Raw genomic sequence first — 21,036 nt, forward strand, 5'->3', positions numbered from 1 at the left:
CTCCTTCTAAACAGGATCAAAAGAGTCAAATCTTGTAGTATTTACAAGAAACATGCTTAAACAAAAATGATATAGCAGTGTTAATTATAAATGCATATCAGGCAAATGCAAACAAATTAAAAAACGGCAAGAAAAATATGAGGGAGAAAAACAGATTTTAAGAAGAAAATTATCAAACGGGTCTACAAAAAGATTGGTTTTTTTGGTACCTGATACAAACCACAATGAAGCCAAGAAATTAAGAAGCAGAGTGGTCCTTAAGGAATTAGAGAGGAAATAGCCCTTTCAATATTGACCAGATAGGTAAAGAGAAATAAGAAAAGCCAGATAAAATAGGTAGAGTTTAGGCTAGTTATTAAACTTCTCCCAGATCGTTGTCTTTCAGATTTTCCATGTATGCATGCTGTGAGGAAGTTGATGGGATGTTTTTCAAAATTAGTTTTTATTTTTTGCCTTTAGGTATCGACTCATTGGTCAGTCATCTGCTAAATGTATCATCTCAGGCAACACTGTCAGTTGGGAGACGGAGCCACCAATTTGCGAACGTGAGTTGAAATCTCTTTCCTCATTTATCCCACCAGTTAGTCCTAGAGTTGCCCTGCTGGAATTGCAAAGAATAAAGCTCATCCCTCTCAGCAATGGTATCCTTCTAATATCTGAAGAAAATAGTCATTCCCTTAAAAGTACTCACAATGTTCCAAGCCCCTAGTTCCTCCTGGTTTTTCCTTTTCTTGGAATATAATTTATTTTAAACAATAGAATTGAACTCGTTTAAAACAGCTCCCAACTTCCTCTTTTGTTGGTTGAACATTTCCCAGTTTGAAAATCATTCCTTTGTAGTGAAGTAAACAAGTACAAAGTTAGTGAAAGAAGCCCTGCTTCCTCTGCCAATTCTTCGTATCAGGTCATATATTCAAACAGTGGAGCTCTAACTTCCTTCTTATTCCTCGTCTGAACAGTGATGTGCCATCTTTCCTGTGAGTTGTTTGGAATACAAGTTTCCTACACTTTGGAGCACATAGCAGAATAAGCAGTTGCAAATTAACAAAGAATATAAAGAGAATATAAACCTGGGTTTGGTGGTGATGAAGAAATCAACACTCTCAAATCCAACTGGTGGTGGGTTAAGTGGGAACAAACTTTCTAAAAGGCCAGTGTTCAATATATATCAAAAAACTTAACTGTATGCATGCCTTTAATACAGGAATTCAACACTTTATGATTTATTCTTTAAAAAAATAACCACCGTGGGTTTTTGCAAGGATTGCTATATAGATGTTACATACATTATTGTTTATGACAGTGAAAATGTCAAAATAATCTAAATGTTGAGCATATTCCAAACAATATTTTGGAAATAATCTACTAAAAGGAACAAGGGATGTGTTCTGTAAAAACAAAAAAGTTAAAAACATGCCAGAATGCATTAGACAAGAGAGGTAACTCTTCCAAATGGAATCAAATAGTATATCTTTATGCTAGTATATTAATCAGCCAACAAAATATTTTAGAAAAAATATGTTGTGCATGTGTATTAAAGTTACACATTAAACAGTTAACAGTGGTTTTTCTCTAGATAATGGGCTTAAAGATTATTTTTATTTATATTTTATGAATTTTCTACAATAAATATGCATCTTAAATATTTTCTCAAAAGTAAAAATAAATAAATAAATAAGTGCTTACTTTATGGTATACCTGCCAAAAACTATAGAAATATTTTATATGCTCAGGAATGATTTTAAATGCCTAAGAATTATCTGTTACAAGAATATTAGATTAAATTTGTTTATAAAATTATCTGTACCTCTTCTCTTTTTAGGAGTAATGTCTGTGATACATTTTTTTTCACTTCTATATTCCTCCTTTTCTTCAGTCAATATTAGCAAAATATATCTTTATCCTTAATATCTTTATTTTCACAACATACAGTATAACACATTTAATTATTTTTATTAGTTCTGAATAAGTGACTATTATGTTTGTCATGTCTAATATGCATATTTGTGCTTTATATTTTTTATTAGTTGTGCCAAAGTCTTTGTTTTATTTATTTGATAAAAATGCTATACTGTGTGTTATTCTGTATTAATAACCAACAGAATAAAGCCAAATGTCTTCTGTAGAGAGAGAACTGAATTAACAATAGGGAAATAACATATAAATTATCACTTAAAATGAGAAGTATGTGAACTATAATAATATGTGGATACATTTATTGAAATAACATTAATTGAGAAGAGCAGATGCCATGGCATTGTGGTATCTAATCTGCAATTGTGTAAAAATATGTCTGTACATTAGCAAAGATTAGACAAGGGCAGAAGTCTTGTGAATATTGACATTTTGGTAATTTGGGGCTTTTAAAAAACTGGTTATCAAAATTCATAATTGAGCATAACTTTAATATCTTTTATCTTTAATAACTTTAATAAAGAAATTGAGGTTTTGTTTAACTTCTTATCCCTTTTCCCAGGTATTCCTTGTGGGCCACCCCCAGCCATCGCCAATGGAGATTTCATTAGCACCAACAGAGAATATTTTCCATATGGAACGGTGGTGACCTATTACTGCAATCCTAGAGAGAGAAGGATAAAGCTGTTTCACCTCATCGGTCAGCCGTCAATATACTGCACCAGCCTCGACAATCAAGTCGGCGTCTGGAGCGGCCCTCCCCCTCAGTGCATTGTACCTAATACGTGCACGCCTCCAGATGTTGAAAATGGAATCAGGGTGTCTGAGAACAGAAGCTTCTTTCCCTTAAATGAAATCGTGGAGTTTAGGTGTCAGCCCGGCTTTGTCATGAAAGGACCCTCCAGTGTGCGATGCCAGGCCCAAAACAAATGGGTGCCGGAGCTGCCGAGCTGCTCCAGGGGTGAGTCTGACTGCGGCTCTGAAGGGCCTACGAATGACATGAGTTGTAGGAGGATGTGGAGATGCGTGATTGTTCTGGGGGAAGGATTTTTGGGGAGCAGTGTGAGCAAATTTGGGGGGATAAAGCATGAAATTAAGAAGGTGTGTTTGTGCATGTGTGTGTGTGCATTTATGCGTATGTGCCTTCATTTTGAGAAGCAAGAGCTTAATGAAAGAAGGAGACATCTGAGACTCTCATACTGAGCAATTGTCAGGGCAAAGTACCAGCTCCTATATTTTTCAATTATATTGGGCTTTCTGGTCATTTGTGTAATAAGCACCTTATAGGCATTGTCTCTTCTACTCTTTACAACACTCCTTTGGAATAGTGCTATTCTTATAACCATATGACAGTGAAGTTAGCTTGGTCTTTCAGAGGTTAATTAAATTGCCCAAATCATATACTACTAAGTGGCATGCTCAGGAATAGAATGCAAGTGTGTCAGACCCCAGAGCCTGCGTGCTCTGGTTCTTGCCATACTTCTATCAGCATCAATTGCAGAAAGAAATAAACTCACTTATAAAGAGAGATATCACACCCTCAGAATAGTGACAAAGACCTTAGAGTTTGTCTATTCTTGTCCACCTCCTACATTTTATCACTAGGAATCTAAAGTTGAAAGTGAAAATAACTTGCTCAAAGCCTAACATATTTTTCATTACCTTCAATTAGATGTAGATTAGGTTGAAGTTCAAACGAGTTCTGATGCTCTGAGCACACACCAAAAGAGCTGTGAATGGAGACAGCCAGACCTTGGGTCCAATACTCTCTAAGCAATATGCCCTCTCATTACAAGGACTGGCTTATTGAGGGGACTTTGCTCCCCATGGCTTGTCTTGTCTTCTTATGCCACAATAGCTGTCTTAGGAGTGGATTGGTAAATGTTTTGGCTGTTACAGAGGGACAGAGAAGAAGCTTACAATTCTTCCACAAACCCATATCAGCCTGTGCAACCACGGAGAGAGCAGCTGGGAGGACAAACAGACAAAGAGATATAAATATGCATTATCTACACTTCAGTCGTAGGAGCGCAATAAAAGAGATGGGGGGAAATCTGTTAAAGATTTAGGTTCAGGCAATCTTCTCATTACCTGAAAGTTGAGGCTGTAAATTGGATCGCCTTTCTAGAAAATATGTGGGTGGAGAGGTCTCTCAATACTAATAACTCTACACTGATTAGCCAGCATTAGAAGAAGGAACCCCTGTGCCTGGTAGACTTATGAATGTATTTTAGACCTTGTGCTGGGAAGAACTGGGTTCTATACCTCTTTCTAGCTGTAAGGCCTTTGGCTCCATCTCTTCCCTATTCTTAACTTCCGCATCAGTCAAACGAGTGGGTTGGAGTATCCTTTGACTTCCTTTGTTATACCCGAACCCATTTAATAATGAAGTCTCTGACGTCTTGGAAGGGTTAGGATTTAGCAAAAGATATTTCCCCATAACTGACAGGAACTTGGACCTGTTCTTTCCACAGTATGTCAGCCACCTCCAAAAATCCTCCATGGTAGGCACATCGCAAGCAACAAGGACGAATTCTCCCCTGGGCAGGAAGTGTTCTACAGCTGTGAGCCCGGCTATGATCTCAGAGGGGCTGCTTCTCTGCACTGTACGCCCCAGGGAGACTGGAGCCCAGAAGCCCCAAGATGTGCAGGTGCCTACACTCTTGTCTGGTTTGCAGATCAATAATCTCTTTGTCCTTCATATGGTAGTCTTACTCGTTTTTCTTTTTTCCCTAGTGAAATCATGTGCTGACTTCATAGACCAGCTCCCTAATGGCCGTATACTCCTTCCACTTAATTTCCAGCTTGGGGCAAAAGTGTCCTTCATTTGTGATGAGGGGTGAGTATGACCTGGAACAGATACCAAGGACTCAGTGCTGGATGCTGATATGCTGACCGCCTGGGCAATGGGTATTTATCCAAAAAGGGGGCCGCCTAATGGAAAAGAAGTACTAAAACAGACTAATGTCTAAAAGAATGATTGGAAAGTGTGGTGAAAACCAGACGGAACTGTGAACAGATGTTTAAAAAGGGAAAGAGGTAAATACCCTGAACAGCAGAAATGTAACGAGATGTTGACTAATTAGGTGGAACATTAAGTGTATGGATAAATAGTAATTTGTATGTTTAAAAGATAAATATTACAGAGAGTTTGTTAGAAAAGGTTTGATATTTAAAAGAAAGTTATTTATATGATAAATAACATGCAAGGATTGTTTCAGGAAACTTTTAAAGGGATCACTAGCAGAATTTGGAATAGGCATGAAGAGTAAGCGGAAGTATTTTTTAATCTAATTATATGTCATCTAATTAGTATTAAGCTGTGTTGAAGGAGGATGAAGACTGACGTTTATGCTTCAAGTAATGTCATTATCTATGTGAATCTAAATGATCTTGGTGTTATAGTCCAACATCATTAGCAGGTAAAAAGCATGGACAACAGAACAGTTGTTCCCGATATATTCTGAGGATTCCTTGACAGGCATCAAATACCAGTCACTTCAGTCACCTGGAGGCCCTTCAGGAGGCCATTGGTCTGACAATAAACCAGATGTTTTAGGATGATTGTCCTCCAAAGAATCCTCCCTTCTCACCTTTCCTTCTTTTCCCTAGATAATTTCACTTTACCCTTCAATAATCCAGATATGCCATAAGTGCCATTCAGGAACACTCCAAATGTATTGGCAAAAAGAACAGTCTCTGTTATCTTTCCTCATGTTCTCTGACTTGCCAGCTTAAATCAGGAGTTGTTTTCCTCATGATCCACTATGAGAGGAAAATGCTACATTTTGCATTAGAGGACCAAATTCCTCCTAATGACAAAAAAGGGGCTGTCAGAGAGCAGTCAAGGAAGGATGACTTCCTGAAGGTCTGGGACCAGACCAAGGAAATGCCTGTTTATGTTTTTTTGTTCCTTCTTCAGTTCAGGCTTGTCTGATTACTGAGCTTTGACTGTTGTTATTACTTTGTCCCTCACTGGACGCTGAAACCTTTCAAAATGCATTTCTTTCTGAGCTTCCATCAGCTGAGACACCTAATGAGCTAAGCTTTTTCACCTGGGATTTAACTTAGGCATGAAATTGTATTTTAGCAGAAGAAAAGAAGCTGAGACCTGTCAATGAAGGGAAGAGAGAAATGGTATGCTCACCCCGTCACTACTGCTTTTGTTCCTTAGGTTCCATTTAAAGGGAAGTTCTGCTAGTTACTGTATCTTGGTTGGAATGGAAAGCCTTTGGAATAACAGTGTTCCTGTGTGTGAACGTGAGTAGAAGGAATATCTGTTCAGGTCTGCATCTTTCTCCTTGTTTTTTTTTTGTTTTCTTAACGCATTTTGCCCCATGAAATTATCTAATGTCTGCTGTTCTATCTTCGTTTTTGATAGAAATACTTCTTTGTTGAAATAGTTACAAGGAATGTTTTTTGGGGAAATAAACCTGAGCATCATGTGTTTTGGGTACAAACCTATAATATTTACAAGCATACTATATGCTATAAGTGGGGCAAAATGCTTCATAGTGGGAGAGAATTATGGCCTGAACCCTTGTCAAATTTTCCCCTTTTTTCCTGTCAAAAGTAATAGTCGTCACACTACAACTTTTCTATCCTTTCCTACTACTAGAAGTAGTTGGAGATGATAAAAAAGGAATAACTCTACATTCTGTAAGAACTTAGGTTTCCACTCTGAGTGAGATGGAAAGCCAATGGAGTATTTACGAGTAGAAAAGTAACAGGATATAACTTATTTGTACTGATCTCACTCTGCCTACTCTAGAGATAACTGAGTTGAAAGGGGTATATCTTAGGTTGAAATTCCCCTAAGGAAAACAGCCAGAGGCAAAGCTTAGGTTATAATGTTCTATTGGAAGGTACAGAGCTAGAGCAGCAAGAGTGAAGGAGAATAAAAAGGGAGGCAGGGAGGAAAGAAAAGAAGATAAATAAAAGATACTGTGTCACTAAAGTGGCCATAAACTTCACAAGAAAAACAGCTGGTTGTTTGGTTATATAGGACATCTCTGGAGAGGCCTTCTGGAATCAGAACTGACCATTAGGAAGAGGAAGAATAAGCAATTTATCTGCTGTTGTCTTTCCTGTCTCCTGTTAATCCCAAGAGTATTAAGTCCCTGCCTTCCATTGTATTATCTCATCCCTCTGCTCAGACTGTGTGGTCACCATGACGTGCTGCATGGTACTCTATATAAGCCTAGAAGTGGGAGAAGGAGCCAGAGTGGCCATGTATCCAGTCATGTTGGCTTGAACGTGGGAGCTGCTTTGACGTCCATTGCAGTGGGAAAGCAGAGGCTGTGCAGGAGCCCATCTCTCACCCTTGGGGAGGCTGAGACAGCCAGTGTTATTAGGAAATGAGGTAACAGTGGTATCAGCACTCAACTGAGAAAGCAGCTGAGGGCCCAAAAAGCAGGTGTAGCAAAGATAACTTGGGGGTATAGCTGAGGGTATAAGCTCGGAGGCTATGGCAAAAATTTAAGCAGAGGTGTTCACCCAGCAGAGCATGGGGGAGGTGATGAGAGGTGGCCAAATTCTGTATAAATTCCAAGGGTAGATATGAGAGGTTTAGCTGATGGTTTAGATATAGGGTTTAAAAAAGAGACTAAATGAAATCACTTTGGGAGTGAATATGGCCAGAGAAAGATGCATGGGCCACGCCTTGTAAATCCAACAGTAAGAACTCAGAGAGATGAGAAAAAATCAGCAAACAAGAGAAAGAGGCAGCAACCAGTATGTTAAGAGGAAAACCAGGAAGATGAGGTATCCTGGAAGCCAAGTGGAGAAATTCTTTTAAGGAGATGAAGTTGAGAAACTGCATCATATTTTACCAGAGAGGTCAAACAAGATAAGGACAAAATTATCGTTGGGTTTAATGACTTGGAGATAATGAATTACCTTGACAAAAGCAGTGTCAGTAGAGTTGTGGAGGCAAATGCCTGATTGGAATGAGTTCAAGGGAGAATGCAGGCGGGAGAATGCGAGATCACAAACAGCATCTTCGAGGAGTTCTGAGTAAAGGGAGTAGAGAAATGGAACTATAGCTGCAGAGAGAAATGGATTAAAGGAGCTATTTTTTGTTTTTAATATAGCAGGAACATAATATGTTAGATACACAAACACTACTAATATGTCCGGTCTGTCCATTTATTTCTTCATTAAATCAAACAGGATGTTGCTTCATCTTCTGATCATCACTATTGAAAAACACATGTTAATAATAGAACTGTTTTCAAATGAATACTTTGTTTTAAAATTATTTGGACATCTTGTACTAATCTATTTAATGAAACGATAATTATGTCTTTCATATTTGGAAGACAGCTATTTGAAAATATATTTTTTTTTTTCCCGAGGAAGATTAGCCCTGAGCTAACTACTGCCAGTCCTCCTCTTTTTTGCTGAGGAAACCTGGCCCTGAGCTAACATCCGTGCCCATCTTCCTCTACTTTATATGTGGGATGCCTACCACAGCATGGTGTGCCAAGCGGTGCCATGTCCACACCCGGGATCTGAACCGGTGAACCCCGGGCCACTGAGAAGGGGAATGTGCGCACTTAACCGCTGCGCCATCAGGCCGGCCCCTATTTGAAAATCTTAATTTTCCTGGAATATAGTTAAGAAGCATGAAAAACAGAAAGGAAAAATACTCTCATGAGCCCAAAGATATACCTAAAATCACTTTCTAGCATGTAAACATTGGTTAACCTATCCATCCTTTGATTAGTTTATCCATAATTCTTTCAAGCTGCGGTATCCTCTTCCCAAATACAGATCACGTAAGAAGGAGAAAGGAGCTTCTCCAAATAGAAACGCTCAAAGAAAGAAATGCGTTTCTTCAATGAGGAAAAAGACCCTGTAAAAACCAATAAATATCTCAAAAGTCATAGCATTCCTGAGCCTTTTGGAGCATGTACAGGAATACAGAGGATGTCTCATTTCATTGTGACAGCATTACTGGAACCATTCATTTTGGTCTTGAGAATAGTGGGGTCAAGTCATCAAGAAAAGATTAAATCACTGATAGACAAATAGTAAATAAATAATATATTTTGAAAGATATCTGTAGCATGAAGATCCCTAATGTGAAAAGATCTTGTCTATCTTGTGCTTAAAATAGCACTTGAGATACAGTAAGTGCTCAAAAGATTCCTGTTGAATTAATAGATGATTTTCTTGTTAATGTGGTTAAGAAGATTTTTGTTTATTTTAAAGGAAAAAACTCTCAATTATCCAGAAGTCTTAAACTCTCTGAAGAGTTCAGGATGCCTACATCCCTTTTGGACTTTTGTAATAAACGCTGATTTAGGTGTCATTTCATTTAGCTGCATCTTGGCAGAGGCCTAATATATTTATTTTGCAGTTTATACTCTCCCTGAGAAAAAAGGTATTGTTAAATTGGTAACACAGTCACAGGATCCCATAATTGTAGAATCACCTTAGATTAAAATTTTAATGTAATTTATGGCTCTTGTCTCCTTCTAGAAATCTTTTGTCCAAATCCTCCAGCTATCCTTAACGGGAACCACACAGGAACTTCTCTGGGAGACATTCCCTATGGAAAAGAAATATCTTACACATGTGACCTCCACCCAGACAGAGGGATGACCTTCAACCTCATTGGGGAGCGCACCATCCGCTGCACGAGTGATAGTCAAGGGAACGGGATTTGGAGCAGCCCTGCCCCTCGCTGTGAACTTTCTGGTCCTGCTGGTCAGTACCCACTTCCACATACTCTAAACGTGTTCAGAACATCTGGAACAGATCCTTCATATTTCTATAAGATTATTATGTTTGCTTATGAATTTAACTTTCTCTTAAGTGGTAGTGTCAAAATTACATGCCATAGGGGCCGGCCCCATGGCTGAGTGGTTAAGTTTGCGTGCTCCACCCTCGGCTGCCCAGGGTTTCACTGGTTCGGATCCTGGGCGCGGACATGGCACTGCTCATCAGGCCATGTTGAGGCAGTCTCCCACATGCCACAACTAGAAGGACCGACAACTGATAATATACAACTATGTATTGGGGGGATTGGAGGAGAACAAGCAGGGGCAAAAAAAAAAGATTGGCAATGGTTGTTAGCTCAGGTGCCAATCTTAAACAAAAAGAAAAAAAAGAAAGAAAAAAAATTACATGCCATAGCTAAAATAGATGGTTTCAGCAATGCCAAGCTGTGTTTGAATAGTTAAGTTGCTAATAACAGTTCTTGCTGGTAGAGTGGTGAGGAGAGTGGAGCAAGAGGAGGGAGGGCAGGGTTGGAGGGAAGGCAGTAAGGCACAAACTGTAGAAATAAGGAAGAAGAATGTATTCATTGGAGAGGACATGAAAACAACTGCCTGTGAGCACTACCCAATATCAGGATAACTGATATATACTCTCCACACGTTCATGGGCATGCAAAGACTAAAACTGGCAATATAGATATTATTTAGTTAAGACTTTAGCTACTGTTCTGCTGAATAGGCTAAGTGAACAACAAGACTCTCTCTGCCTTTGTGGCTTAAGACCTTGACTCAAAGTATGCCCATTTGTCAGCTTGCCTCTGGGTCCCACCTTCATCTTTGTCCATGAACTCTTCCACTTTGGAAGTGAGAAGAAGCTAGAAAAGATCAGCTCCTGGAGAAGAGTACAAAAAGGAAGTGGTCATTTCTTCCTAAGGACTGGAGAAGCTTGCCTAGTTGTTGAGGCCTGACATTAGGCCTTCCCTAGAACAGAAGCTGGACTAGACTGGGGATGTGGCATCTGCCTTGGAATATTACATCATCTACAGGGGAGCCCTGAGAAAGAAGGCTGCACATGATGAGGGGCATTTAACCTTTCTTTAATCTCCTTCACCCTCCAACTCCGTAGTATATGTCAGAATCCAGTGAAATTTCTTTAAGGGCAGATGATGCCTAGGCCACTGGACAGGCTTATTGAATGAGCAAATAGAAGCAGTCTCCTTCAAAGAGGAGATAATTGAGTTCAGACTCTATTTCAAAATATGCAGCAGGCAATATACCCTCTCATAAAGAAGACATGGCTTCTTAGAGGAAGCTGCTTAATGGCTTAGTCTGTTTTGTCTTTGTCTTTAAATGTCTGGCTTAGCATCAAAAAGAGAAGAATGGTCTATCAGTTTCCTAGGGCTGCCATAACAAATTACCGCAAGCTAGATGGCTTAAAAAACCAGATTTATTCTCTCACAGATCTGGGGGCTGGCAGAGCCACACTCCCTCCTATGGCTCTAGAGCAGAATTCTACTTTGCCTCTTCTAGATTCTAGTGGCTTCTGGAATTTCTTGGCTTGTGGATACATCACTCCAATCCCTGCCTCTGTCTTCACATGGCCTTTTTCCCCTTGTCTCTGTGTCTCAAATCCCTCTCTCTTTTCTTTTATAAAGATACCACCAGTCATCGGATTTAGGGCCCTCATCTTGAGATCATTACCTTAACTATATCTGAAAAGACCCTTATTCCAAATAAGTTCCCATTCTGAGATTCTGGACGGATGTATCTTTTGGGGGGACATCATTCAACGACTATAAGAGGTGACTGTCATTTAGTGCCAGAGAAGCAGCTTATGGTGGGCACCCTGAGAATAAGGTAGAGAGGAATAAATAGAGAGAGATGGTAAAATATGTCTTGATATACATGAGTACATTAGCACCAATAAATGAGGCTATGAATGATTAACTCTAGATACAGGTTCTCTGATGGCAGGCCTGACATGTGAAACTATTAGCTAAAACTCTTGCTTTGGTAAAATAAGAGCAGAAAGGCCAGAAAGGCGAAGAGTCTTCCAAGTAGTAAAAAATTTCCTAATGAGTAGATGCTGTTGGAAAACACTATCTAAGATAACTTCAAGGGGAAGGAAATCTTTTGTTGTTATCATAAGTCTCTGTTTCTGTGATCCCATCTATCAGCTTAGTTGGAGAGAAAGAGGAGGTAGGGCAGAAGTCTCTCTACTCACTTAGGAATTCCTGTGGTTTTGGTCTCCAGGTTACTGTAAAGCCCCAGAGCAGTTTCCATTTGCCAAGCCTACAACCCTGACTGATGAGTCTGAGTTTCCAATTGGGACATCTTTGAATTATGAATGCTCCCCTGGGTATTTTGAGAATATGTTCTCTATCACCTGCTTAGAAAACTTGGTCTGGTCAAGTGCTGAAGATATCTGTAGACGTGAGTAACCCCATCCTGGGAGCTAATTCATGTGTGCCAAAGTGTCTGTGTGATCTGATTGAATTTGTTCAAATTTTCAAGGTGAGACATCTACATTTGCCCAAGGTATTTAATGGAAAGTGGACTTGTCAGTCATCTCTTCTTATTGTCTGGAGTTTCTGCACCTCGACAAGATATTCATTTCATGGGAATGGCTCTCACAAAAGGAATTGGGGAGAAATTTTCCCTTCACAGGAAGTTACCCTTGATGGCTAAAACCATGAAATGAATAAAGTGGGCACAAAAGAAAGTTATGTTGGCCACAGTGAACTGTGCTTGGCTAACTAAGATGGGGGGAAAGTCCCAAATTTTGAGGCTTGTGATTCAGGCTAATGGGATAAGAAAACAATTCTTTAACCATAAATGACCTTTATTGGGAGATGCACAGTAGTATTTTTAAAAGCAGTGCCCAGTAGCTGCTTCATTCTGAGGTTCGGTGAGTTTCCTCAAAGTGGTCAAGTATGTGGAACAATCTGAAGTATATAGGCTGTTCAGTATGCTACACTCCAGTCTGAATCTTAAAAACAAAGGTAAATTGAACTCTATACCTGGTCCCAAATTTTGCTTCTTTCCCATAGGAAAATCATGTGGAACTCCTCCAGAACCCTTCAATGGCATGGTGCATATAAACACAGATACCCAGTTTGGATCAACAGTTAATTATTCTTGTAATGAAGGGTGAGTTGGGAGCACTATCTCTGGAATATGAGTTCCAGAAGCAATAGCAACCTCTGTCCCAGTCTTAGGTAGGCAGACTACTGGACTACTGCCACTTGTACTTCAAAAGTAAGTAATAGACTTCTGGAAAGAAATGGTAGCTTGAACATAGGCATATCACCAAAAGAACGCAAAAAAGAATGAGCAACCTGTACCTGTATTATAAACAGTCGAAGGCACCATGCTCCTGCTGAGGTGGTACATGTGAAACCTGGTAAGATATTCACTGGATAAAAAGGACCAGGCTGCCAAATAAGTCAAAGGAAACATGGTGGCTGAATCACGCAAACATCCTTAACTGAGATCAGCAAGTACTATAGATGAGTTGGAGGACCCTGAAGCAGAGGCTGGAGGGTAAATCTTAAATGTAACAGCAGCTCTGGGAAATGTAAGTATGAAAGTGCACAGAGTGAGGATGTTAATGGAGTTCTTGCTCTTGGCTTTTCTTTGGGACAAGTGACCATGCTGGAAGCCACTGCCTCAACTTGGAGGGAGCAATTAAAGAATGTGTCCTAATTTTCAGTTGCCACAAACAATTCAGAGAAAAAAAAATGTATCTATATTAAATCTTCCTGCAAAAACTGCTATTGGTCATTGGCCCCATCCTATGCTCCTCAAGCTATTGTACCTATGATCCAGCAAATTTAAACTAGGATAAATCAAAATTTGCCTCTTCTTACTTTGTCTGAGCCTGGGAGATTTTAACAGCACAATCTCTTCACCAATCCCTTCTCACCTCCCATTGTGAATAAGCCTAGAGCTCTGTGATGAGCAAACCAAAACATCACCAGATATAAGAGAAGATACAGCAATTGAAAATAAAATACCAATCTGAGAAATCAGAGAAAATATTCCTTCACAAATCAGTGTACTCCAATAAACAAGGGAATAAACTCAAAACAGGATATTAGAAATCTCTCATATGTGTTCATTACACAGAATTTATGAAACAATAAGAGTCATTTGTAAGATTTCATGATCTGATATCAGGAAAATTTACATATGTATAACACAAATGTGAGTCTAAAAAGCAACAATAGTCAGGAGATTGAATCCTGAAAAAAAAAAAAAAAAACCCAAAGAGATCATGAGAAAACAGAATTAAATTCTGCAGAATTAACCAAGGACAAAACTGGAAATTATGCACACACATGTATTCACACACACATTTAGGTTTGAGAAAAAGAAAAGAAAGCAGAAAGAGATGAAGCATTAATTGGCACATAATGGAACATAGTTTCCCAGACCAGAAGGAAAGAGACTAAATTGAATCTTAAAGGCTTACAAAACAAACGCAAGATTAATGATAAAGAGGCCCTGGACCTACAAGGAGGAAATTTATGAAATACAGCTATTAAAAAAAAATACTGCAACCATCCAGAGATAAAATAAACAGAAGAAATTCATATTGGCATCAAATATCTCTTCCACACAATAAATAACAGAAATTAGTGTTTTGAGAGAAAATATTGTGCCATAAAATTTCTGTACTCAGCCAAGCTGTCATTTATCTACAAGGAACAGATGTAGCCTTACATGAGCAAGAACCCAAAACATATACCAATTACATATACTTCCTGAAAAAAGAATCACTCCCACAAACCCATGAGTAAATTTTTTTAAAGAAAAAATCAAAGAAATAGTAATGAGGCACAAAACTAGGTAAAGAAAGTTACCAAAATTGTTATTTTAAATATGGATGTGAAACTAAATATAATGGCAGGACTAATTCTTGAAAGAGAACTCATGGAATATGAAAAGAACAAGAACAGCAATAAACTTGAATAATGCATTTTATCACTACAACTAGGAAGCTGGGGACGGAGTAAAGAAAAAAAACCAAGCTTAACTTCTATATGGGGGTAAGTAGATAATACATATTCTTGACATAAAAAATAAGGAGAAAATGGCATTCCATCCTAGTATAAAATCAAAGTATGTCAGTTCAAAATCACAAGGACAGTCAAAAGAGCAAAACCAGTTGGTCCCTATAACAAACAGGGTGAGAGAAGGAAGAGCAAGGGAACTTTCTATCTCTCCTGCTGGAAACAGCATGAGCAGAGCAAGAATGGACTTGGTCTGGTACAGTGCTGAGTTCCAGCCCTTGGATGTTAAATAAATAAAAGGGAGAGAACACTATAAGCAAGATCAAACTTGTCAGTTATGACAGTACATGTGAATGGCTTAAATTTTCCTTTTGAAGGACAATGCTTTTTAAATATAGTCAATAGAAACTTCTAACTACATGATAAAAGACAGGTTCCTAAAATAAAATGACACAGAAGAATTCCATTTATAATGTCATAAAAAATAGTTAGGCACAAATTTAACCAAGGTAACCCACAAGACTTATACACTGAAAACTATAAAACATTGCTGAATTAAAGAAGACTTAATAAATGGAACGACATCCATACTCATGGATTGGGAGTCTTAATATTGTTAAGATGAAAATACTGCCCAAAGTGATATACAGATACAAGAAATCCCCACAAAAATTCCAACAGTACTTTTTGCAGAAATGGAAAAAGTATCCTAACATTCATATGAAATTTCAAGGGGCCAAAAATAGCCAAACAATCTTGAAAAGATTAGGTTATATGCAAATATTACACCATTTTATATAAGGGACTTGAGTATCCTCAGATTTTGTGTCAGCAGGAACCAATCCCCCACAGATACCAGAGAAGACTGTATACAAATGGCCAATAAACACATAAAAAGATGCTAAACATTATTAGTCATTAGGGAAATGCAAATCAAACCCACTTCACACCTCCTAGGATGGCTTTAATAATAATTATTAAAAACTGAAAATAAAAAGTATTGGTGAGAATTTGGAGAAACTGGAACACTTGTTCATTGCTGGCGGAAACATAAAATGGTGCAACCACTGCAGAAATTGTAGGGTATCTACACTAGGAACTATTTTGCAGCAATCAAAAAGACATAATTAGATCCTGTATTCAATGAACTGATGGATGACCATAACCATGATGTGATATTAACCAGGAAAACAACTTGCAGAGAAGCATGTAGAGGCTGTACATATTTCAATAAGACGTCTTCTCTGCTGATCAAGGAGCTTATCATTTCCTGGATGGAAGTACACACGGATAAAACAACTCTGGGGGGATTCCAAAAGACAAGTACAAAAATGTCCCTTGATGAATAAGGGAATTATCACATTGAGTTGTGAGGTACTAGAAATGAAGATGGATTAAAGAGGGAAGAATTTAAGCTTGTCCTTAGAAATAAAGGACTAATTTTCAGATGGAGATGAGATTTCTTTCTTGAGGTCTCCCATGTTTTAATCCGTCTTGTCATTTGTAACATCTACGTGATATTATTTTCTCACGGTGATTTAAGTGGGAAATATGTGTAGGGTATAATCATTTTTCATTCTTTGCTTCTAGGTATCGACTCATTGGCTCCCTGTCTGCTGCTTGTCTCCTCTCAGGCAATAATGTCACGTGGGATAAAGAGGCACCTCTTTGTGAGAGTGAGTTGAAATATTTTCCCCCATAATTCCCTCCATTTGATCCGTATTTGCCCCTGGAATCATAAGGAAGAAATCCATTCCATCTATCACAGAGTGGTCTCTCAGATATTTGAAAATGAGAGTAATGTGCTGCATGTTTCTTCTGGTGTTTCTCTATTTTGGGAGGTAATTTATCTGAAACTGTGGAGCTGAACTCAGATACCATTGCCCTACTTTCCTTTTTTGATAGTAAACTCTTTCCAGTATAAAGACCATTCTCCTAGTGACGAAACTTAAAAGACATAAGAAAATTAAATTTGTCTCTGCCACCTCATAATAGCACCTTATAATCCCAGGATGTGTATTGCTTCCTTCCTTATTATTGTCACTCTGAATGATGAAAGTTCTTATAATTCTTAGCAATTTCCCCAAATCTCTGGTCATTCTGTGCTTTATTCTTCCTTCAAATTCTTCCAGGCTCATGCCGTAGTTGCATTTGTTCTTGATTAGCTGACCATCCATCTTGTCAATGGATATTGTAAAGTGAACCTCAAAACTTGGAGGAACATGGAAGAATGACTGATTGCAAATTGGTGAAGGGTTAAGGCTGTGAAGGAATCAGTGTTACATACAGAGTTGATGGCAATAAAAGTGGACAGAAACTTCTGCAGCGCTAATTAGCAGTATATATGAAAGCCTCAATGCAAATACCCTTTGACCTAGCAATTCCCCAGAATTTATCCCAAGAAAATAATTGTGGAATTTTCCTTGATTTTGGTCGAAAGACACTCAATGCAACAATATTTATGACCATGGAAAATGTTACAAATCTAAATGTTTGGCCTAGTTTTCAAACACAGTTTTAAATAGCTAATAGAAGAAATGTCTTATTAAAAATGAATATAAGTTTTTAAGAAAGGTATAAAGTGTATCATGAGGAATTAGAGATTGAGATGCCTCATCCAAGTGGTAATAGACAGTATATCTATATATCTACATGCCTGAATATTCTTCAGCGACCAAATACGATACTGTAGAAAATATATCCATAGACATACATGCATGAGCACACATACACCTCTGAAATGATACACATTATTTTATTAAGAATAATTCTTTTTGGACCATTATCATTTTCTTCTTTTTGTTTATCCATATTTTATAAATTTCCTACAATGAATATGTTCATTGTATTCACAAGTATTCACCAAAAGAAACTAACATTGGCTTTTAAAGATTCAAAGAAATGAATGAGAAGCTATAAAGGTGCCTCCTTTACCTGCTAAACATTTTAAACTCCCTGAAAAAGTTCAAATTAGCAACATATTATCAGTTTACTATGTAAAATTTTCTAGGCTTGGTACCTTTTGTAGGGGGTTATCTTTAATGAAAAATGTTTCTACTTCCACTATATTTATAGGTCAATAAACATTTCACTGAATCAATATTGGTTATATATGTGAATGTGAATGTGTGTGTACTTATTCTAATACTTTAAAAATTATGTTATGAGAGAACACAGTAGTCATTTATCATTTTATTACCCCTGAATCTGATTACTTCATTTCTCTTGCCTTATCTTTTATATTTTCTTTTCTCTTTTCTTTTTTTGAAATATACTTGACATATAGCATTCTGTAAATTCAAGGTGTACAGCATGTTAACTTGATGTATTCATATTTTGCAATATGATTGCCACTGTAGTGATAATTAGCACCTCTATCATGTTACATAATTATCTTTTCTTTTTAGTAGCTGGAACAATTAAGTTCTAGTCTCTTAGCAAGTTTGATGATTAAAATACAACATGGTTGTCTATATTCACTGTATTGTGCATTATATTTCTAGGGCTTATTAACTACTCATTTTAAGTTTACACCCTTAAACAACATCTGTCCTGTTCTCCCACAACCCCCATCCTTTGGTAACCATTTTATTTTCTGTTTTTACTAGTTTTGCTTTTTTACTTCCACATATAAGTGATATCATACAGCACTTGTCTTCCTTTAACTTATCTCACTTAGCATAATGTGCTCAAGGTCCATCCAGTGTTGTCACAAATGTCAGGATGTCTTCCTTTATAATATTCCATTGTGTATATATACCACATCTTCTTTATCCATTCACCTATTGATGGACACTTAGGTTGTTTCCATATCTTGGCTAGTGTGAATAATGCTGCAGTGAACATAACAGTGCAGATATCTTTTCGAGTTAGTGTTTTCATTTTCTTTGGATAAATACCCAGAAGTGGAATTACTGGATCATATGGTAGTTCTATTTTTAATTTTTTGAGGAGCCTCTATACTATTTTCCATAATGACTGCACCAATTTACATTCCCATGAGCTGTGTACAAGGGTTCCCTTTTCTTCACATCCTCACAAACACTTGTTATTTCTTGTCTTCTTGATGATAGCCATTCTAACAGGTATGAAGTGATACCTCATTGTGGTTTTAATTTGCATTTTTTTGATGATTAGTAATGTTAAGCATCTTTTCATGTACCTGTTGGCCATTCAGATGTCTTCTTTGGAAAAACGTCTATTTAGTTCTACTGCCCATTTTTTAATCAGATTGGTTTTTTGTTACTGAGTTCCCTAAGTTCTTTATATATTTCGAATATTAACCACTTATCCGAAATATGGTTTGCAAAAATTTTCCCCATTCTGTAGGTTGTCTTTTCATTTTGTTAACTGTTTCTTTTGCTATGCAAAAGTTTTTCAGTTAGATGTAGTCCCATTTGTTGATTTTTGCTTTTGTTGTTCGTGCTTTTGGTGGCATATCCAAAAAGTCATTGCCAAGACCAATGTCAAGGAGCCTCATCCCTACTTTTTCTTCTAGGGGTCTTATAGTATCAGGTCTTATATTTAAGTCTTTGATCCATGGCAAGTTAATTTTTGTGGGTGGTGTAAGACAGGGGTCCAATTTCATTGCTCTGCATGTGTTTATACAATTTTTCCGGCACCATTTGTTGAAGAGAGTATCCTTTCCCCATTGGGTGCTCTTGGCTCCCTTGTCAAATATTAGTGTACCATAAAAGCAGAGGCTTATTTCTGGGCTCTCTATTCTGTTTCACTGGTCTATGTGTCTATTTTTATATGCCAGTAGCATACTGTTTTTATTTCTATAACTTTGTTGTATAGTTTGAAATCAGGAAATGTGATACTTCCAGCTTTGTTCTTTTTCATCAGGATTGCTTTGGCTACTCAGGGTCTTCTGTGGTTCTATACAAATTTCAGGATACTTTTTTCTATTTCTGTGAAGAACGCCATTGGTATTTTGATGTAGATTCCATTGAACCTATACATGGATTTGGATAGTATAGACATTTTAACAATATTAATTCTTCTGATCTATGAACATGGGATGTCTTTCTATCTGTTTGCATCTTGTTCAATTTCTTTCAGCAAAGACTTATAGTTTTCATTTTAAAGATCTTTAATGACCTAGTTAAATTTATTCCTAAGTATTTTGTTCTTTTTGATACTATTGTGAATGGGAAAGTTTTCTTTATTTCTTTTTCAGATGTTCCATCCTTAGTGTATAGAAATGCAACTGATTTCTGTACATTGATTTTGTATCCTGCAGCTGTATTGAAATCATTCATTACTTCCAACAGCTTTTTGGTTGAGTTTTTCAGAGTTTCTAGCTACAGAATCATATCATCTGCAAATAGTGACAGTTTTACTTCTTGCTTCCTTATTTGGGTACATTTTATGTCTTTGTCTTTCCTAATTGCTCTTGCTACGACTCCTGGTACTATATTGAATAAAAGTGGTGAGAGTAGGCATCTTTGTCTTGTTCATGACCTTAAAGGAAAAGCTTTCAATTTTTCTTCATTTTATATAATTTTACCTGTGGGTTTGTCATATATGTCCTCAATTATGTTGTGGTATATTGCTTCTATTCCCAATATGCTGTGGCTTTTATAATGAAAGGATTTAATGTATAAAATACAATTTATAATGTATTTTGCCAAATACTTTTTCTGCATCTATTGAGATGATCATTTGATTTTTTAATCTTTCATTTTATTAAAGTGATATATTACTTTTGTTGATTTGTATATGTTGAAACATCTTTGCATCCCAGGGATAAATCCCACTTGGTCATGGTGTATAATCCTTTTAATATGTTCTTGAATTTAGTCTGCTAATATTTTGTTGAGAATTTTTGCATCTATATTCATCAGGAATATTGGTCTATAGTTTTCTTTTCTTGTGGTGTCCTTATCTGGCTTTGGTATCAGGGTAGTCTAATGCTGGCCTCACAGAATGAGTTTGGAAATGTTTCCTCTTCCATAATTTTTTGGAAGACTTTGAGAAGATTAGTGTAAATTCTTTAAATGTTTGGTAGAATTTTCCAGTGAAGCTGTCTGGCCCTAGGGTTTTCCGTGCTGGGAGATTTTTGATTACTGATTCAATCTCTTTGCTCATTATTTGTCTGTTCAGATTTTCTGTTTCTTCCTGATTCAGTCTTGGTAGGTTTTGTGTTTCTAAAAATTTTTCCATTTCTTCCAGGTTATTTAATTTCTTGACATATAATTGTTCATAATAGTCTTTTATGGTCATATGTATTTCTGTACTATCAGTTGTAATCTCTCTGTTTTCAATTCTAATTTTATTTACTTGTCTTCTTTTTTTCTTAGTCTGGCTAAAAATTTGTCATTTTTGTTTATCTTTTCACAGAGCCACCTTTTAGTTTTGTCAATCCTTTCTATTGCTTT

The 21,036-nt window shown here is 37.2% G+C and overlaps 1 protein-coding gene and 1 long non-coding RNA gene across 2 annotated transcripts in view; one reads left to right on the plus strand and one right to left on the minus strand.

Annotated features, from left to right (window-relative positions):
* Positions 1–21,036, minus strand: part of LOC139078916 (uncharacterized) — a 178,901-nt gene that overhangs the window by 128,044 nt on the left and 29,821 nt on the right. The gene's annotated exons all lie outside the window — the stretch shown is intronic.
* The window catches only part of LOC103541409 (complement receptor type 2-like), a 144,219-nt gene that overhangs the window by 94,093 nt on the left and 29,090 nt on the right, over positions 1–21,036 (plus strand). Inside the window, exons 32-40 of the mRNA XM_070591173.1 lie at positions 460–545; positions 2,477–2,875; positions 4,389–4,565; positions 4,651–4,753; positions 6,089–6,174; positions 9,400–9,627; positions 11,892–12,071; positions 12,689–12,788; positions 16,244–16,329. Coding sequence (XP_070447274.1) covers positions 460–545; positions 2,477–2,875; positions 4,389–4,565; positions 4,651–4,753; positions 6,089–6,174; positions 9,400–9,627; positions 11,892–12,071; positions 12,689–12,788; positions 16,244–16,329 — 1,445 coding nt within the window. The remainder of the gene's footprint in view (positions 1–459; positions 546–2,476; positions 2,876–4,388; positions 4,566–4,650; positions 4,754–6,088; positions 6,175–9,399; positions 9,628–11,891; positions 12,072–12,688; positions 12,789–16,243; positions 16,330–21,036) is intronic.

Source organism: Equus przewalskii, chromosome 23 (genome assembly GCF_037783145.1).
Source record: "Equus przewalskii isolate Varuska chromosome 23, EquPr2, whole genome shotgun sequence".
NCBI classification, from domain to species: Eukaryota; Metazoa; Chordata; class Mammalia; order Perissodactyla; family Equidae; genus Equus; species Equus przewalskii.